This window comes from Doryrhamphus excisus, linkage group LG16 (genome assembly GCF_037039965.1).
Source record: "Doryrhamphus excisus strain RoL-2023G ecotype Guam linkage group LG16, RoL_Dexc_Guam_v1.1, whole genome shotgun sequence".
NCBI lineage: Eukaryota > Metazoa > Chordata > Actinopteri > Syngnathiformes > Syngnathidae > Doryrhamphus > Doryrhamphus excisus.
Genome location: NC_136372.1, coordinates 18,636,673 through 18,657,594, shown reverse-complemented (window position 1 = coordinate 18,657,594; position 20,922 = coordinate 18,636,673). Strand labels below are relative to the sequence as shown.

The 20,922-nt window shown below is 48.9% G+C and overlaps 2 protein-coding genes across 3 annotated transcripts; one reads left to right on the top strand and one right to left on the bottom strand.

Moving 5' to 3' along the window:
- Positions 1-275: 275 nt before the first annotated feature.
- On the top strand, positions 276-14,340 carry evplb (envoplakin b). Its single transcript, XM_058049985.2, has 22 exons — positions 276-454; positions 1,873-1,972; positions 2,041-2,195; positions 2,344-2,467; positions 2,547-2,678; positions 2,851-2,892; positions 2,953-3,114; positions 3,379-3,486; positions 3,570-3,665; positions 3,765-3,875; positions 4,918-5,064; positions 5,146-5,300; positions 5,372-5,469; positions 5,540-5,712; positions 6,139-6,317; positions 6,405-6,543; positions 6,801-6,994; positions 7,554-7,704; positions 7,795-7,878; positions 9,081-9,218; positions 9,291-9,383; positions 9,655-14,340. Exons 1-22 carry the CDS (start codon positions 414-416, stop codon positions 13,165-13,167), a joined length of 6,135 nt encoding a protein of 2,044 aa, XP_057905968.2. The 5' UTR covers positions 276-413; the 3' UTR covers positions 13,168-14,340.
- Positions 14,341-16,019: 1,679 nt separating this feature from the next.
- LOC131103652 (serotonin N-acetyltransferase-like) lies at positions 16,020-20,400 on the bottom strand. Of its 2 annotated transcripts, none has more exons than XM_078797199.1 (4): positions 20,332-20,378; positions 19,068-19,283; positions 18,205-18,359; positions 16,020-18,051 (listed from the first exon to the last, which is right to left on the bottom strand). In XM_078797199.1, the coding sequence occupies exons 2-4, from the start codon at positions 19,183-19,185 to the stop codon at positions 17,683-17,685; spliced, it is 642 nt and encodes a 213-aa protein (XP_078653325.1). In that variant the 5' UTR covers positions 19,186-19,283; positions 20,332-20,378; the 3' UTR covers positions 16,020-17,682. The 2 variants fall into 2 exon arrangements, with proteins under 2 accessions (XP_078653325.1, XP_078653324.1); XM_078797198.1 differs by having other exon boundaries at positions 16,021-18,051; positions 19,068-19,286; positions 20,334-20,400.
- Between the last annotated feature and the right edge of the window lie 522 nt (positions 20,401-20,922).

The following is a 20,922-nucleotide window of genomic DNA, read 5'->3' as shown; positions in this document are numbered from 1 at the left end:
TGTATGCATGAGTGAGAAGAGATCATCTCTTAGGAGACGTTCACCCCTGCAGGACGAGCTTTGTCTCCATCGTGAGCTACGACAGACGCCTTAACCACATGCAGGATTCTAACATGCCATTGTTTCAGAAAAAAGTTGACATTCCTCTGCACTGTGTGACGGCGTCAGAAGTGTGGAACAGGTCTACCCGGTCCCCCCCCCTCCTCCCCAACACACACACCGCACCGACTGCTTTTATTGGTGACACACCTGCTGGCCTGGGCGGAGCTTACGGACGCACCTTAGTCGAGGGAACAGGCCGCCGGAGACACGGAGCGAGAGGAAGGAAGGGACTGAGCCAAAGAGAGGAAGAGGAGCAGGTTGAAACACAGTCCGACTCCGGTTGCACCAGCGGGCCTCAACAGCTTCCCGTCATGTCCAAGAAGCAGGAAAGCAGCCCTGTGAAGATCACCAGGTGAGCTAGCGTGTGTGTGTGTGTGTGTGTGTGTGTGTGTGTGTGTGTGTGTGTAGTCGCTGTAACACTGGTCTAACCTGTCATGCTGCGTATCTACTGTGTACATGTGGACTGTACAGGTACTTCTACCATGTACTGCAATGCCTTATGAATGAACGTGTACTATGATGGTACACTCGGTCACGGTGGCCAGGACCCTGACCTGCACCCACGCCATCCCTGTCAACGTGTGCACGTGAAAATAAGGGACATTTTCCAGAAGGGCAAATTAGTTTAACAGGAGCTATGCCCCCCCCCCCCCCCCCCCCATTTAGGAAGCTAACCAGACAGGGACACTGGGTTGTACTTTTCCCAATGGAATCAATAGAGCTGTTGATGTGATCCCCCCGTTGGTCTCCACTTCTCCATATGTCCACTTCAGTTCCCAATCTGGGTTCCATGATAAAACCCAAGCACCTTTTCACCAGAATGATGCAACTCTATGTTCCATCATCTTGTCGTTGTGCAACAGTCCCTTCCTTGGACTGGGTGGGACTGACCAAGGGCCGAGGGTGTGTCGGGGGTCTTCATGATGGGAGTTGAACAGCGCACGACTCCACGACAGGCGTGCTGGTGTCTCCAAGGCTGCACGGTGCACCAGTTGGACTTTTGCAGCACAGATAAGAAGCAGCTGGTTTGATTACGCCGGCAATAAAAAGAGAAGAGAAGCTACTACGAGCCGTCATGCCACTAATCCACCGCGCATGAGTGCCGCCATTCCTGAGCTGACACATTTCAGTCTGACTGCATTCCAGCAGGTGATGGAGAGGGGGCGGGGGGTGGCGACAACACCCCCCCCCACTCTTCTGGGTTCCTGTTGGGGTGTGTCAAGATAAATAGTTGGCTTTCATATCACATCGGCCGAGGGAACGACAGAGCAAACAAGCCGAGCACAAACACGCTGATGAAGGATTGGACCCAGCAGGCGGAGACGCCATCTTTGTTCAGTCTAATCACATCTTGTTCTCATGCAAGAGTTTATGTTTGTGTCTATACATCATGTCAGGCCTCTACAGCCGCAATCATGCTAGATAAACATGTTGGTAGAGTCACACCTTCCCGCCAATCATCTCTTCATAATAATCATAATAATAATAATAATATGTGTAAATACGTATGTGATAGGTGGTAGAGTGCTCGTTTCCCAAGCTGAAGGTTGTGGGTTCGATCCTCTATCCTGCTTGGAATGAAGTACCCTTGGGCAAGATACTGAAAGCTGTTCCTGGTGCTGCGTCATCAGTCGCTAAACGTCAAACAGCCCCAAAGAGCTTTGAGCACCTTGGAGGTGGAGGTGGTCCCTGACCCCCCCACCCCCCAGCACGGCCAGAGATGCTGAATGAAGAAGCCAAATAACGTCGTGTTGGCTGTGTTCCCAACAGGACCCAGGCCACCGACCTGGCTTCCCTCATTGCTCGCATGCAGAAGAATGCCGATCGAGTGGAGAAGAACATCCTGCAAGCGGAGGACCTGCTGACGGTGGTAAGAAGTCTTTCATCACTTCAGCCCAACATGTTGCTAAGGTGACGCCAAGGCCTGCGGCTGCGTAGGACAAGCAGCGTGATGGCAGGAACCAGGCTCTGATCCACCAAAAAGAGAATGCGGACAACCTGGCGGAGGCGGAAGGCCTGCTGAAGGACCTCTTCATGGACGTGGACAAGGCCAAGCGTCTGCAGCACCCGCAGGCTTCCGAGATCGAGCGAGAGTGAGTCGAGCGGCGTCGGCGAATGGAACGTGTTGCAGACACACCTGGCATTCCATCCCATCCAGATATGCTGGCATCACTTCCACATTCCCGTCACGATGCTCCTCGCCAGCCTTGCTCACGGAACGCCGTCTTGTTGCCATTGCAGCGTCAGGAACCTCCACGACCGCTGGGTGAAGGACTGTTCCACGTACAGGGATCTCTACGACCAAGTGCAGGACTTGATGCCCAAACAGAGGATCGACTGGGGTTCGGCGCTGGATGACAAGCAGGTCTGTCCGTGGTCCCCAAACCTCCCACCCAAGTCCGCCCGTGGCGTCACTCACGCCCAAGTCCCGTTTGCCGTTTCAGAGGCGTGTAGACACGGAGGGCTACGGACGCAGCCTGGCCGATGTGGAGAAACACATCGCAGCGCACAACATCCTGCATCAGGAGATCGAGGCCTACAGCGGCCAGCTGACGCCCGACACCACGTCTTCACAGGTATGGAGAAGAACTTCACCAGCACATGGACATCGTAAAGGGAGAGGTCGCCGCCATCATTAATGCTAAACATGCTTTCATGCGGGGTCATGGGGTCCGTGCGCTGTTACACATGGGAGGAGCAGAGGAGGTCCAGTCCTTCCTAACCTACACCTCTCATGCTCTCCAACAGGGCCAGTACGCCATCCTGAAGGGAAAACACGACAAGCTTTTGGTGAGGTTCAGCCATGACTTTGGGAGGAGAACATCCTCTGATGTGTTGCCGTGTGTGCAGGAGAGCTCCCGAAGGAGACGCAAGCATTTGGCCTCCCTCTACGACTACATGCAAAGCTGCGCCAAGGAGCTGGACTACCTGTCCCAGCAGCAGGACCGGATCCTGCAGAGGGACTGGAGCGATCGCATGATTGACCCCCCCACCGTCCGCATGGAGTACGAGGTCAGTCGTGGACTGTTCATGGGTAGATGTTTTGGAACTACTACACAAGAGGAAGTCCAAGTGAAGAAAACGTTCTTGGAGTATGATAAAAACTAAATCTAGTCTGGTCTCAGGCCTGTGATACTGACACTGGTCTGCCCAACACTTCTGACATGTTCTTGGTGGTCCCAAGTGGACCAAACATGCCTGATTAGTGCCTGGCTAAGAACCCAAGAACTTCCTGTACGTTGAATACTTAGGCTACCTTTTAATATCTGGACGCAGAAATTCAAAAGCAACGGGCTGCTGTCTCACGAACGGGAGGTGAACCAGCTCCTGGAGGAAGGAGATCGGCTGTTGGACAGGAAACATCCTGGAAGCCCAGCAATACAGGTACATCTGCCCCACAGGTGACCGTGCATCCGCCCGTACACGATGGCCATGCTAACGGCTTCAGGCGTACGCGTTGTCGTCAGGCCCACAGAGACGCCGTGCAGAACGGATGGCAGTCCTTCCTCAACTTGTGTCTGGCGCAGGAAAACCACCTGGACAATGTTGAAGACTACAAGAAGGTGAGACGCCAACCCGGGATTGGGGACCTTGGTGGGGACCTTGGTGGGGACCTTGGTGGGGACCTTGGCTCCGTGTTGACAAATAAATGTTCCCTGCAGTTCCAGCTGGATGCAGAGACATTGTCCGAGTCCCTGGACAGACTCACCTCCAACCTGGACCCCAACCTTTTGACCGGCAAGAGCAATTCCGAGGTCCTCCTGGAACTCCAGGTACTCCAGGTTCAATTAGAACGCCATGAATTTATTTCCAACTATTTGGCAATCAAAGGGCCTTCCTTCCTGACAAGAGTTTTAAAGAAGCTCCTTTCACGTCCAGATGAAGACACATTAGTACTCATTGGTGCCGGTTAAGTAAGAGTAGATGCCCTTTGACCCCAAGGGTTGATGGGGGGGGGGGGGTACTACCGGCTTCACCGGCAGGATATCCACATTCTCATCTCTTTCTCCTCCCACATCCCCCAAAGCCTGCTTAACTGGGGACTCTTATTGGCCCACAGCTGCATTAGCATTAGCACTAGCATTAGCTTCATGCTAGCTTGATTGGCCACTCCAAATTGTCCATAGGTATGAATGTGAGTGTGAATGGTTGTTTGTCTATATGTGCCCTGGGATTGGCTGGCCACCAGTCCAGGGTGGACAGCTGGGATAGGCTCCAGCATACCCCCACCCTAGTCAGGATAAGCGGAATAGAAAATGGATGGATGGATAATAGTAGTAATAGTGTTAGTAGTAGTAATACTACTAATAGTAATGCTAGTACCGCCACTACTTATAATAATGATAAACAATACAAGCTTTTTAAAATAAATGTTAAGGTTTATATACTGTACAGTATAAACGAGTACAGTAATATGTTAGTGCTAGTACTGCAGTAGTAGTATGAATAGTATCCCTGCTATCATGAAATGACACATCTGTGAAGGTTTAAACCGTTTATATCAAGGGGGGCTGCTGAATGAGTTTGGGGGTCTGTGTATTAAATTTGGTCATGGTTTGGTGGTCCAGGTTCTGGTTAGCTTCTGGCCAGCTTGAGTAAAAGTGAGTGGGCCTCTGACGCCCTAAATTCAGGTTCTTCCAAGTCTTGTCCCGTGTTGACATTCTTTACAATGTTTGTTTAGTTTGAGGTTTTCAGCAGCAGGTTCATTCCGGATCAGGCTGCTCAGTCGATCCCAGTCTAAGTCTAAGCCTAAATCCATGTACCAGATAAGTGAATGCGGCCAAAAGCTCTAAGATGTTTGAGATGTGCCCTCAGGGAGACGAACCGGCGGTAAAGCGGAACGAGCAACGCCTGGCGGCTCTCAGACAACTGAGCCGCAACATCGCACCTCTGAAGCTCCGTCGAAGCAAGCTGACCACGCCCACCATGGCCGTCGCTCTGTGTGACTGGCAGGACGAGCAAGTAGGACGGACTTTGGACTCCCCGTGAAGACTAAGTGAGGAGCCCCTTGAAGGTCTTTGACCTCCGTGTGTGCCTCTCCAGGGAGCCGTGAGGCGTGGTGACCAGCTCACATTGAAGTCCATTTATGATCACGAGATGTGGGAGCTCCAAGATAGCAGCAAGAGGACCAAGACCCTCCCTGGGGCGTGTTTCGTGGTGCCGGCGCCTGACGACGAGGCCATGCAGAAAGTCAACAGGTAGAGTTGGACATGCTGTAAGGACCGAGCCCTCGTCTGTGGCAGCCTCAAAGATCTCGTTGTACGTTCAGTTTTGAGAGGATGTTGGCGGATTTGAAGAACAAAAGATCAGCCATAATGACCTCGCTGAAGACCCCCGTCGTGGAGGTGGATCGCCCCCACAATGCAGGTTAGAAAAAGTGTTGGTTTTTCCTACAGCCTCTTCCTGACTGCTGACCTAACAAGTTACTGCTTCCTAGTTTCGGTCCGAAGCACCCCAGAAGACCCCAAAGCCGCAAAACTATCCGGACAGCTGGATGAGCTCCACAGCGGTCTGGATCTTTGCAAACTGGACATCCAGAAACGCATGAGGGCCCCTCTGGACAACCGAAACCCGGTGCTGGACCTGGAAAACAGGCTGCAAGACCACAAGGTGAGCACCGTCTGCCTTACCATGATGAGGATTTGTTCCTCTCGGTATGAGCGCTGACCAGTCAGTACCCCGCCTCGCACCTGAAGTCTGCTAGGATAGGCTCCAGCTCACCCACGACCCTCATTAGCATAGGCTCCAGCTCACCCACGACCCTCATTAGGATAGGCTCCAGCTCACCCACGACCCTCATTAGGATAGGCTCCAGCTCACCCACGACCCTCACTAGGATAGGCTCCAGCTCACCCACGACCCTCATTAGGATAGGCTCCAGCTCACCCACGACCCTCATTAGGATAGGCTCCAGCTCACCCACGACCCTCATTAGGATAGGCTCCAGCTCACCCACGACCCTCATTAGGATAGGCTCCGTGGAACATGGGCGTGTCCACTGTATGTCTTCCATCACGTCTTACTCTACAACTCCAGAGATCCGCCCAGTCGGCCAGAAGGCTGGAGTCCGAGAAGTCTGCCCTCCAGAGAGACCTGGACCCCATTCTGGCCAAGAAACCACTCGGCCCCAACGCCTCCATCCTGCCACTCAAACTGGCTGCTGCCAACACCAAAATGGACGACATCAACAGCCTTGTTGATCTTTATGATAAAAAGTAAGAAGGCCTCAATGGAAGAAGATGGACGATGGAGCTGCCTGGATTCTCGTCACACTTTGCTGTTTTGTGGATCCTTTCACACAGAGCTTCGGCCTCCATGTTCCTGGAGAGACAAATGCAGAAGGTAGACGGCGTGGTCTCCGGGTTGGAGCAGCAGCTGGTGAAGGATGGTTCCATTCCAGACCAAACAAACGCCCTGATCAGTCGTAGCCGGCAGCTGCAGGTACGTCACCTTGGCTCGCTTTCACTTCAGCGTTGACCCAAGCCGTCTCTGTACTGTACTGCATTGTACTGTACTATACTGCACTGTACTGTACTATACTATACTGCACTGTACTGTACTATACTGCATTGTACTGTACTGTACTGCATTGTACTGTACTGTACTGCACTGTACTGTACTATACTGCATTGTACTGTACTATACTGCATTGTACTGTACTATACTGCACTGTACTGTGTGTTCCTGCCGTGCACCAGGACGCTCGTCAGGCCGTTTCCTTAAAAAAGGATGACGTGAACACGTTGGGCAGAGACTTGGACCTGACCAAGCAAGTGTGTAGCTCCCTGCAGCAGAACTTCAACGAGTACTGCCCGGACATCCGCCGCCAGGAGAGCGAAGTGAAGCATCTGAAGAACCGCTTCACCAGCGTCAGTAATCAACTCCAGGAAAGGTGAGGGTGGAACTCCACCCGTTGGTCAGATACTTAGTATTCAAGAGCTAAGAAGCTCATTTCAGCTCAGTTGCTACCAAATAAGCGCTTGTGTGGGCTGTGGTTTTTGCTTTGTCTTTGGCTTTTTGTCATGCTAATTCCAAAAGGACTCCACTAAACGTTCCCGCTATCATTTTTCATTTATTTATTTGTGGCGGTCCTCCACAAGCCTTTAGATGCTACCTGTTGGCCTTTGCTTGGTAACACGCGATTTGTCTACCAGAGAATAAGAAGATGTAGCAGGAGGGATATCAGTGTAGCTAATTTAGCAAGTTTGTCGCTGTATTCAGTGAGTCATCAGACACCTCCAGATACTCGACTTGTGGTGACTCATTTTGCTAGTTCCAAACATATTTGTTTTGCTTTTCATGTTTATTTTACTCGGTAATGCTGATGCGTCAGGGAGGATTATGCTAATTAGACGATTACACCCCCGCTGTATGTGATTCTTGTCATGGTATTTCCATGCGGGTATTAAGATGCTACGCGTGCTAAGCATCTTTTATGTGGTCTTGCGTAGGTCTACCCTGATTCAGGAGGCCACCAATAAAAACCAGGACTTCCAGAATGCCGCCCAGTCGCTGGATTTCTTTTTGGTCAATTTGCCAAACAACACAATCAAAGCTACGGACGAGGTGGCCCAAATAACGTCCAAGCACAGCTCTCAGAGGGTGAGCGCCGATATCATCATCATCACCATCATCACCATCATCAACCCACCTTGGCCCGCCACATCTTCTTAAACCATGTCCCGTGTTTAGAGAGTGATGGAGGACATTCAGAGGAAGTCGGATGACGTGCGTCGAATCCAGGATCTCTCCCGTGACCTCCAGAACACCTTGAATGTAAATAAGATTCATTGATTATAGATTATTGTTATGCATCGTTATGAGATCATTCCTAAGTGAGGGTCCCTTGCTAGCTATCCATGAGATCATTCCTAAGTGAGGGTCCCTTGTTAGCTATCCATGAGATCATTCCTAAGTGAGGGTCCATTGTTAGCTATCCATGAGATCATTCCTAAGTGAGGGTCCATTGTTAGCTATCCATGAGATCATTCCTAAGTGAGGGTCCCTTGTTAGCTATCCATGAGATCATTCCTAAGTGAGGGTCCCTTGCTAGCGCTATCCATGAGATCATTCCTAAGTGAGGGTCCCTTGCTAGCTATCCATGAGATCATTCCTAAGTGAGGGTCCCTTGCTAGCTATCCATGAGATCATTCCTAAGTGAGGGTCCATTGTTAGCTATCCATGAGATCATTCCTAAGTGAGGGTCCATTGTTAGCTATCCATGAGATCATTCCTAAGTGAGGGTCCATTGTTAGCTATCCATGAGATCATTCCTAAGTGAGGGTCCATTGTTAGCTATCCATGAGATCATTCCTAAGTGAGGGTCCATTGTTAGCTATCCATGAGATCATTCCTAAGTGAGGGTCCATTGTTAGCTATCCATGAGATCATTCCTAAGTGAGGGTCCATTGTTAGCTATCCATGAGATCATTCCTAAGTGAGGGTCCATTGTTAGCTATCCATGAGATCATTCCTAAGTGAGGGTCCATTGTTAGCTATCCATGAGATCATTCCTAAGTGAGGGTCCATTGTTAGCTATCCATGAGATCATTCCTAAGTGAGGGTCCATTGTTAGCTATCCATGAGATCATTCCTAAGTGAGGGTCCATTGTTAGCTATCCATGAGATCATTCCTAAGTGAGGGTCCATTGTTAGCTATCCATGAGATCATTCCTAAGTGAGGGTCCCTTGCTAGCTATCCATGAGATCATTCCTAAGTGAGGGTCCCTTGTTAGTGCTATCCATGAGATCATTCCTAAGTGAGGGTCCATTGTTAGCTATCCATGAGATCATTCCTAAGTGAGGGTCCCTTGTTAGCTATCCATGAGATCATTCCTAAGTGAGGGTCCCTTGTTAGCTATCCATGAGATCATTCCTAAGTGAGGGTCCATTGTTAGCTATCCATGAGATCATTCCTAAGTGAGGGTCCCTTGCTAGCGCTATCCATGAGATCATTCCTCAGTGAGGGTCCCTTGCAGGAATACGAAATCAAATCCAACACATACCGTGCCACTCTGGATGATGAAGATGAGGATGAAGATGATGAAGATGATGACGATGAACCCGTTTTGAAAAAGCGTCAAAGTTCCACGATGGCTCAGGCCGTCCAGAGGAAGGTAAAGCCAAGACCGGTTCCTGCACCATAAGCTAAAGAACCGGTCTGAACCAGATTCCTCTTGGTTCCACAGGAAAAAGACTTGGTGAACCGTTTTGCTGAGGTGTCTGCGGAGAATGAGCAGCTTCTCAACCAGATAGGGACAGCCAAGAAGATCATCCTCAGGGTAAGATGCTTCTCATCTAAGCTCTTGACAGGACGAGTGAAGGATGAGATGTTGTCCTCCTCACGTGTTGATCTGGCGTATCAGTCTGATGCTAAAAAGGTTTCTATTGGCCCGCATCTAAAACCTGGGATCCAAGCGCTCCGCTCCAGCTTCTATCCAGCAGCACTGGGATGGAGCCTACAGGATCTCATCAGCGTTCCTTAATTGGCCAACAGAATTTTTGTTTTGTGAAAGCAAGCTAATATTTTCCTCCCGTGTGCTTCACGGGCAGAGCGAAGACCAAGTCAGCAGCGTGGCGTTCAACCAGCAGCTGCAGCTCCAGAGCCAGAGGAAAGACATGGAGGAGGCTGAAACGGTGAAGAGGGACCTGAACGAGGAGCTGTCCCGTCGCTTGGCTGCCGAGAAGGACCTGGAGACGTACAGGCAGAGATACCTGTCCTTGAAGAGCAGGCGAGGAGTGGAGAGGTTGGAGGAGAAGGAGGTGGTGGAATACTACCGTGATGCCAAAGTGGAAGCCGAGCTCAAGTCTCTGAAGAGCAAGATGAAAGATGAAGAATATAAGAGGTCGAGAACCCTTTCGGAGATAGACATCCTGAATGCCAAGATGATCCAGATGGAGAAAGAGCTGATCGGCGTCGAGCCCAAGCTGGTCACCAAAGTGCTAACCGAATATGAACGAGACCCACAGCTTGAGAAGGAAGCTGAGAAGATGCAGAGTGAGATACAGCGAATACGCCTGGAGCTCCAAAGCAGAAGCTCTGAGATGATTCAAGTGAAGAATGAGCTCACTCTGCTGGTTCAGCAGAAGCCCAAAATCAGGGAAAAGGTGGTGAAGAAGGAAGTGGTGCGGCTCGAGAAGGATCCTGAGATGCTAAAAGCTGTTTTCACGTTCAAGAACGACCTGGCAGCAGAAGAATCTCATTGCCTGTCCCTCAACAGCAGCATCTTCAGCACCAGGGGCCAAATAAACACGCTGGAGAGGCTCATCCCCACCATCGAACCCACCGTTGTCACCAAGGTGGTGAAGCAGGTTCAACAAGATCCAGAATCACTTGAAGAGTCCAACAAACTCCGAATGGCCTTGGAGGAGGAGAAAGATGAAAACGTCATCTTGATGAAGGACCTGACCACACTCCAGTTACGTTACGGCGAAGTGGAGAAGCTGCGGCCCAAATATGAAGTCAAGGAGGTCATCAATGAGATTTTCCGAGTGGACCCCGAGACGGAGGTGGAGCTGCTGCGTCTGAGGAACGAGATGCAGGCCTTGGGCCAGAAACGCGGCGATCTGGAGAATGAGACGGACGTGGTGATGACCACGCTGACCGCTCTGCGAGCTCAGAAGCCCAAGATCGAGTACAAGGAGGTGACCCAGGATGTAATCAAAGAGGAGAAAAGTCCAGAGGTCATCAGGGAGCTTCAGCGGCTGAGCAACCAGGTTTCCCGTCTCCAAGTCAACTACAACTCCACCATGGAGCTCCTGATGCATCTCCGCAAAGAACGAGATGATTTGAAAGCCGAAAAATCCAAAGTGGAGACAAAGCTGGTGACTAAGGAGCTGATCAAGTATGAGAACGACCCTCTTCTGGAGAAAGAGGTGAACAGACTTCGGAGGACGGTTCGAGAAGAGACTCAGCAACGCCGCAGTGCGGAGGAATGTGTCTTCGACCTCCAGAACCAGTTCATCCTGCTGGAGCGGCAGAAGCCTGAGGAGAAGCTGGTGGTACAGGAAGTGGTGCGTCTCCAGAAGGACCCCAAACAGATTTTGGAGCACGAGAGGTTGAACAATTCCCTCGACGAGGAAGTGAAAGCACGTCGGAAGCTGGAAATGGAGGTCAGGCAGCTCAGAGCGCTGATCCAAGAGAAGGAGACCACGGTGGCTCAGATGGACGAACGCCAGAAGAAGATTCAAATCGAGTCCGAGCTCAGGCACATCAGAGCTCAGATCCTTGAGCTGGAGACCACTCCAAAACCCGTAGAGGAAAAGATCGTCATCGAGGAGGTCCTGAAAGTGGAGCGGGACTCCAAGCTGGAGAAGCTCATCGATGGCACGCGTGTTGAGATGGAAAACGAAGGAAACCAAATTCATCGGCTGCAGAGGGAAATCAGCAGCATGAAGATGAAGCTGGAAATCCTGGAAAAGGAGAAGAAGACGGAGAAGGTGGTGTACAGGGAAGTTGTTCGTGTGGAGAAGGACCCGGCGGTGGAGGCCGAGAGGGACCACTTGAGAGATCTGGTTGCACAGGAGCGAAATATGAGGCGGGACAACGAAGACAACCTTCAGGGCTTCCGAATGAAAATCAGTCACCTGGAGACTTCGGTTTCTGTAATCAGCCAGGAGGAGACCACGCTGGTCGCCAACAAAAACAACGTGCTCAGGGAAAAGGAGGAACTTCTCAGGCAGCTGAAATTGCTGGAGAGCCAAAGGCAGAACATCAGCATGACCTTCCAGCAGCAGTCCAAGCTGATGAGTGAAAGGACCCAGATGGCGAGGCAGAGGAGCCTCAAGGCGGCGTCTGAAATCCAAAGGCTGGAGAGGGACATCCTGAACGAGAAAGACAAGCATCACCAAAAGGAGGCGCTCATCCTGGAGCTGAAGGAGAGCATCAGGAAGGACGACCAGGCGGAAACCCACACCAGAGAGACGAACCTTTCCACCAGGGTCACCATCTTGGATCCGGACACGGGCAAAGACCTGGCTCCGTACGACGCCTACGCCAAAGGCTTGATCGATCGCAACCAGTACATTCAGCTGTCGGAACTGGAGTGCGACTGGGAAGAAATCACCTCCATGGGCCCGGATGGGGATACCACAGTTCTTCAGGATCGGAAGAGCGGGATGCAGTACTCGGTGAAAGACGCCCTGAGAGATGGCCGCCTGACCCAGTATGATGTCATGCGCTACAAGGACGGAAAAATGCCCATTTCGGAATTTGCTCTGCTTGTGGCTGGAGAAACCCGGAAACCGTATGTTCCGCCGCTCGCAAGCCCAAAGTCCCCCATCAAGTCCTCGCCGCTGTCCCCCATCAAGTCCTCTCCGATGTCTCCCTTAAGCTCCATGCCGACCTCCCTGAGGTCCTCCTACACGGCATTGAACAGCCACAGCGGCAGCGTCAACAACCTCGGCGCTTCCTTGGCCGATGAGCAGTTCCCCATCTCCGGCATCTACGACCTCACCACGGAAAGCCGCATGTCGGTGAGAAGCGCCTTGACTCGCAAGCTCATCGACGCCGACACGGCGCTCAAGCTTCTGGAAGCGCAGGCGGCCTCGGGCGGGATCGTGGATCTGGCCAAGAAAGACAAGCTGTCCGTCCACAAGGCCGCCGAGCACGGCCTGATTGACAACGCCCACATGTACAAGCTCCTCAACGCTCAGAAGGCCTTCACCGGGATTGAGGATCCTCTCACCAAAGCGCGTCTCTCCGTGGGACAGGCGGCCCAGAAAGGCTACATCCCCGACGAGAACGCCCGCTGGTACATCGAGGCGCAGTATCTCACCGGCGGGTTCGTGGACCCCACCAAACCGGGCCGCCTCACGCTGCAAGAAGCCAAGGAAAGCAACGTGATTGACAGCGAGACGGCTGACGACCTCCAAGACGGGTCCGCCTACACCAAAGTCCTGGTGGACCCCGTCAGCAAGGAGAAAATATCCTACAAGGAGGCCATCCAACGCTCCAGGAGGGACGCCAGCACGGGACTCCTGCTCCTCCCTGCCGCCTCCAGCGATGAAACCGACTCCCCGTCCTACTCCAACTTCCGGTTCAATTCCGCCAACAACAAAATCTAGCGAGCGCTCGGCGGTTGAAGACGCGACCAAGAAGTAATCGAGTACACGACATCGCCGAATGTATCCCGCCGGCCACCCTTTCTGGTCCTTTTCTTGGATGCATTTGGTGGGGAACCTGCACAGAACCCTGACCTCAACCTCATCACCACCACACACGCAGGTGACCTCTGACCTTAGCAACTGTTCTGGCTGAACGGACACGCCGCCATGTTAAGAAAACCAAAGTGCGGAGGGAATGCTTCTTGGCCGGCAAAGGGGAGACCAGCTCCACATCCTGGAGGTACAGTACTACAGTACTACAGTACTACAGCACTACAGCACTAGAGTACTACGGCACTACAGTACTACTGCACAGGTACAGTCTATATACTGGATCAGAACATTTAATGGACAGTGATTTTTTAAAACGTGGTTTGGGTAGGATTTTGGGGTTTGGGTAAAAATCAGGGTAATATTATATATTGGTCTTTCTCAGCATCCAGTTCTTGTTGTTTTTTTACACGAGTATTTCCATGCCACCATGTTTATTGCATCAATGTGAATCATACTTTATATACGTAATAATAAATAACTTGATAAATCTTCATTTTAAATTGCTTTATTTTGAAAGGTCACACTCTGATGTTCACGTTCAACAAAAAGTAGAGTATGTAAAGTAAGTAAATAAAGTATAAAGTAAGTAGAGTTTGGGAGAAAACGCATTTGAAACTTACAAGAAGAAGATGAGCTAGCTGGCAGCCATTTTGTTAGCATTGCCTCTCGCTAACAAACAACAAGCGATCCACTTTCAGTTCCATTTTTGTATGTAGTAGTAGTAGGAAATACATCTTAGATAGTAAAATATCAATTAGTTTGATATCCATAGGTACTTTATGTTGCTAGCATGCTAGCACGACACTGCTAGCTTAGCAGGTTCCTCCAGGTTAGCCAACACTGGAATGTTTACATAGCAATTAGATGAAATACCAACACCTTTATGTAATTATTCTGCCTGGCTTGCCGTATCTTCTTTATGGTTTCCGCTCCATTGCTGTCATTTGACGACAGTACCGACATTTATGACTCCAGTTAGCGTTTAGCAGCCTCGTCTCATTTGTATGCTGCATTTGAGTCGACTACAAAGTAGGAAAGGAAATATCCCTACCAGACTGAAAGCGCCTCGCTTAGGGACCACGTATGACAACACAGGCCGGTGGACCAAAAGAGCCTTGCTGGATGGCAGGAGGTTGACGGAGCTCATGGAGGACATGGAGGACAGTAGCACTGCATGATGGTTCCTCCATGAAAGGAAAATCATCTGCATTCCATGTTTGTAAAACCTTATCTGATTATTGGCGTGGCTGTCGGTGCCAGGCAGTCTGTCAATCCAGACTCCTTGCGTAACCGGTTTGATGAGGCTTGAGCCGATCCGAGGAGCGTGGTAAACAGGCGGGCGGGTACTCTTTTAGAAGGTGCTTCAGGTGGTACTTAATACTGGTACTTAATACTGGTACTTAATAGCCGATGCTCGTTAACCCCGATGAGTCACGTACTTGGTGTGATGGATTAAGGCTACGGATGGGGCTTAGGTTGGGTTCAGGTTGACGAGGTCAAACTCGACAGGAATGAGGCTCTTGTGTCCAAAATAAACAACATTTTGTACGTAAGTGACTTGGCATGAGATCTAACATTTTGTTATTATAATATTTCTACAGTCAGACTTACTGACGGCGTTGAGAAGAAATCTCCCCCCTCGGATGTCTGGCTGGCTGGCAGATTATTATGGATTATTACACACCGGCCTGTCTCTGTGCTCCCTGGGGGGGGGGGGGTGTCATCCAGCATGGTGCTATCGGATGTATTGGACCAAATGAAGTTCACTTAAGTACACTTAATGATAATTATTATGAAACATTGGGACCATTCCAAAATTCCAGTCCACAACATAATTGGATTTGTAGTAAAAAAAAAACCCTAATTATAGAAGTGGTTACATACACTTATACACTTTAAAAGTACCTCAACCTGTTTGCAGAAAAAATGCAGGAGGAAAGGCTTCCATTGTTACCGAATACTTCATGGCAGAGGTGGAGACAATTCTGACTTCGACTTGACTCACTTGACAAAATCATTAGCGACGACTTGACTTGGACTTTCAGTCAGATTTGGAGAACAAACGGCGACTGTGCGGATCACATTTCTGAGCAATGACTAAATCCTGAATGCTGTGTCAGCGCTCTTTTTCTGAGACTAAGTCCTACAGTCTTATTTGATTTTAAAAAAGACTTAAGACTTTAATTTTGGAGACACTTCTGTCTTGTAAGGACTTAAAAGTGACTCAACCTGTCTTGTCTGTGCTTGGGATTTGACTTGGACTTGCATGTGAGACTTGACTCAAGACTTGGCTTTAAGACTTAAGACTTGAGACTTACAAAACTGACCTTCTCCTGCCTCTTCACGGATGCTCTTTGATGTGCCTGATAATAATCATTCTTGCTTCATTTTGTCTCTATTATGTGAATAGATTATTATTATATTACTATTATAAAAACAGCCAATTCTGGTGTAAAACATTGAACACTGCAGCTTATGCAGCAGGGTGGCTAATTTATGGCAAAATTCTAATCTTGTAACATCCCCTTGACTTCAGAACAAGAGGAATTGTTTAAATTACTCTTTCAGTGCAATCACAACAGAGTTTACATTTTAAAGTTTTCCCATAAGGCATTGCTTCTGAGCGACACATTCATTGGGACGCTGCCTTGATGTTGGAGGATGTGGGCTGTGGTTCCTCTGTCTCCCTCTGGTGGACAGAGGCAGCATTGCAGCGCGTCCACTAGAACATTAGCAGTACTTACACCAGGCATGTGATGGCATCGTTCTCATCTTCAAAAGAGTACATTTTATTGTTGTCACAGCAACAACGGCAACCAAATAGCATGACTAAAGTCCAGTGTGAAAGCTGGAACATACGTAGGTACTCCTTGCATCGTTTAGTCATTTAGCGGGATCTTCTCCTAAATCCTCCAGGTACTAAGGAGCTGTGACCGAGAGGCTAAAGCCCGCTCACTGACCCACAAGACGGCTTACTGCCGTGTACACACACGTACACACGCGTACACAATATGTGATACACTGATAATACTGGACAGAACATCATGTACACGTTCCTTTCCACTACTACAGGAATATCTATCCATAAGCTAGCTGGCTGAAGATTCAAAGGGTGTGGGGGCCAATTTCATCATTTTAAATATGCTCTTGAAAACATTATTATTATTATTATTACTGACAATAGTACCAACATTTGCAACCTTATTTTGCTATATTTACCTTTTTTTGCTAGTTTTGTTTACTTGTATTCTTACAATGTGCCATAGGAAATGCGAAGGGCCCCCAGTCCAGTCCCAGATTGAATCCAAGTATGAGTGGGCAAGTGTACCTAATGAAGAGGCATACAGAGTTTATATATTCAAAGTTCGCCCAAAATAGTCATTCATTTATTTTCTTTATTCGTTTTCTCTCCAGAAAGAAGCATTTTTTTTTGCTAACCCCCCCACATAGATCAACGCTAATTTGAAAGACAAAAAAAACCAAAACACTTCACGCCACAATTCATGATTTTTTTTCCTGCATGGTAAAAAAAACAAAAAAACCCCTTTGCGCTCAGACATAACCGCCTCTGCCTCCTCAGTTTCACCAAGTAACGATTCTCGCAAATTCAACCAATCCCTTACAATTGTGTCCAATTCCCACAACCTTCCTACACATTTTGGCCAATCAAATTTGTTCCTGACTAGCGCTCAAACAGGCCGCCTGTGTCTTTGCATGCCCCCCCCCCCCACGCCCTTGCTTCCTTGTTTACATTGATGGAGGTGTCAGTTTGTGATGCTAGTCTCTCATTGCTTTGCTTCTATCCACCCCATAGGAGGCGGTAGAGGGCGCACCAATCCCTCCTGGTGAGTGCTGAGTACTGAGTGCCCCCCCCCTCCCCGTGTAGCAGATTTAGGGCCTAAATCTCTGCATTTAGCTCGTTAGCTTCCTTAGTTGCAAGTAAACAATTAAAGAGAAACGCTGAGGGTTCCATCGCTAAATCTAATCTAATCATGTCGTCAGTCACTTTTATTGCAAATGTTCCAAAAGGAGACTGTTATTGGTGGGTGGTCTCTGAAAATAACCCCCACAAATAGCTGGGGATCAACTGCACCCCCCCACAGTGAATGTGTGAGATGACGGAAAGACGACAAATAGCGGCTACAACGCTGTCATTGATTAGAAAGCAATCGGCGTCATGTGATCTGATGACATCATACGATCTGATGACATCATACGATCTGATGACATCATGTGATCTGATGACATCATACGATCTGATGACATCATACGATCTGATGACATCATACGATCTGATGACATCATACAATCTGATGACGTGATCTGATGACATCATACGATCTGATGACATCATGTGATCTGATGACATCATACGATCTGATGACATCATACGATCTGATGACATCATACGATCTGATGACATCATACGTCCATGTTCTCATCCGTCTTGGCCAGCGGGACAGTCAAGGGGGTGTTGGGGAAGCGGATGGCCTCGCTGTTCCGTCTCATGTAGGCGTGGCCGCTGATGGGGTACCACATCTCCTTGAAGGTCAGGCTGCCCACGGTGATGGCACAGCGGCCCAGCACCTTGAAGCCTGACTTGCGGTAGAAGGGCACCAGGAAGTCCTCGCACATGAGCACGGCTCGCCGCACGTTGGGCAGGCAGCGCAGGTACTGCAGGTAGCGCCACATCAGGATGGGACCCTTGCCCTGCTGCCTGAAGGTGCGGTGGACCGCCAGCACGTGGATGTGGACCGTGGAGCCGCGGGGCTTGTGCAGGGTCAGGGCCTCCTGTGGACGCATGTGGAGACATGTGGACTCATGTGGACTCATATGGACTCATATGGACTCATATGGACTCATATGGACCCATGTACTGCCTATGCACACCTAAAACGTGCAACTAAGTGGTTGGTAGGTTCTACCCATCTACAGGTGACTCACAGCGGTGAGGCGGTCGCCGTCCCACAGGGAGCCGATGATGAAGGCCACCAGCCGGCCCTCCTCAAACCAGCCCATGGAGAGTTCTGGACACAGAGTCAGGAAGTGACGCACTTCATCCAGGTGGAGGGGACACTCGCCCGACACGGAGATGAAGGCTAAAAATACACACAACCACAACCACTGGAGAACATTGATACCATTGGATTACATCATACTGTATCACATACTGTATATTACACTATAGTCATATTATTGTATATTACACTATAGTCTTATTACTGTATATTACACTATAGTCTTATTACTGTATATTACACTATAGTCATATACTGTATATTACTGTATAGTCATATACTGTATATTACACTATAGTCATATACTGTTTATTACACTATAGTCACATTACTGTATATTACAGTATATATTGTAATGAAGTTATGCATAAAGATTATAGTAATATTATTACTATGATTACTATGATTATTATGACCTCGGGTGTTTGGAAAGGCGTCAACAAAACCAATATTGGAATAATATTCTATGAATTATTATAACAACATAAAATGAGAACAATACAGCCAATGAAAGAAATGATTAGAACGTTCTTAGAACAAATCCTCGGGTGAAGTCCCTGAAGTAGCCGTTTAAGCTCCAATATTTAAACAACTTAGGAACCTTTAGCTGACAGGAAGCATCGTCAACTTGAAGTCTAACGTTTAGCGCAAGGCAGGGCAACCATGTGACCTTTCCCAGCCAATCACAGCAAAGAAAGGCAACCCCATTGTCGATGTTGAAACGTCCACCCCGGCTTTCTTGGGACGCCAATCACCAGCGTCGCAATTCAGACTTCATCAAAGTCTTACCTTCTCGCTCGATCTCGAACACGCTGACGGCATCCTGCGTGTTGAGAGGCCTGACCTCGCTGGCAGGAAGCGTGTGTCTCCTCTGGATGGCGGGCGACACGGAGGGAGGCGACTGCATTGGTTTGGTGAAGGGCCGAGCATCCACGCTTGAACACGGCGGCCTTCCGCAGGAGCTCCCGTGCCGGGCCCTTCGTGGACACAGCGGACGCCCGTCGCCTTTTTAAAGCACATTTATGAGTCACCGCCTCATTTGCATTTGAATGTTAGACGCCGGGTTCAAACGCTCCGCTGATGGTGGCCTTTGCCACCCCACTCAAGCCCATCATTTTTATGTCACATATGGATTCCATTTGGGTTTTTGTCTTGACGCGTAACCGCCATTCTCCCTCTGCAGCATATTCATTAAAATCCACTCCCATCCGCCACTATAGGCTACGCATGGCGCTAACATCCGCTGTTATCCTCGCAAACACAATGAAAGCTAGCGCCAGCACAATATAAACAATACTGGAGTGGCCCCCACTTTTAGTCACTTCTATTCTCGTGGAGAGACAACCTGCTGGCTCTGATTTGGGCGTACTGCATCTTTAATCATACGCATCACATGATCTTCCACAGGAAATACACAGGAGGAGGAAGACTTGGAAAAGTCCCCGAAAAGTCATGATGATGAGTGACAGGGGAGACCGGGCGAACATGGTGACGCCACGCGTTTACCGCAACAAAACACATGAAATGAAACCGTAAGACGCCAAAGATTAGCGATATTGCTAACAACGTGAAAGACTGATGATTTGCTAGGTGATGGCGACCGGGCTCCACCTGACGAGCTGCCAGAGGAGGGATGGAAGTGGACGTCAACAACATCCTTCCAGACGGTCACATCCGGCAGGAAGAGGAAGGCCACATCATCGTCATTGCTCGTCCGCAACCACAAGGTGGCGATACGAAGCGATACATTTCAACGTTATTTCATGTCGCCACTTTATATTATTTCTATTTATGACGACAATACATTCTGATGTAATTATGTAATGTATTAAAATCATTTTTTACACTTTACAAGATTCATTGTGTCGGTTTTTGTTTAATTTGCTCATTGTTCATTCTTCATACAGGAAGTGAAAAAAATTGAAATGTACAAATGTGTGAATTAATTGTGGTATGAATGAATGATCAGGATGAAGTAAGTTCAGCTTCTTCCTACTCCTTTTCGTACGTGTGCAAGAATAGACAAAATGAAAACAGGACAACGAGTACTTACTTGTGAAGTACGAAGTCTCTTCAGGCGGCCCGCTTGGTCTTCTTATGATTCCACCCCCACTCAAGCACGTCTCTTGTCATTACAGAGTGATTATTACTATGAGTCACATGATGGAGGATTACACAAGTTGTTTCCACCACTCTGGCATTAACCGCCACGTTAGCTCCTTTATCTCCACGGGACATTTGTTGGTAAGATAAGATATGCCTTTATTCGTCCCTCAGTGGGGACATTTGCATGGACAAACAGAAAATAAACAATGCGGTGGCAGAGGAGTCCGAGACAGTTTCATTTCACTTTCACTTCTAACCCTCCCAAAAACGGCATAAAATGCCAGTGTTTGAATTTGGTGATTTTTTCAACGTTTTTTTTATGTCGTTTTTTTCAGTTTTTTTCATGTTGATGCTAATGCACTTTTATGGTCAAAAAAACATGGGAAACCTCACACACACTCAACAGGGGCCCCGGAAGCACCCAAAAATGGCATAAAATGCCAAAGTTTGAGGGCGATGATTTTTGCCAAAAAACGTAAGGGGTTAGTATGTCGTTTTTTTCAGTTTTTTTCAAGTTGCTGCTAATGCACTTTTCTGG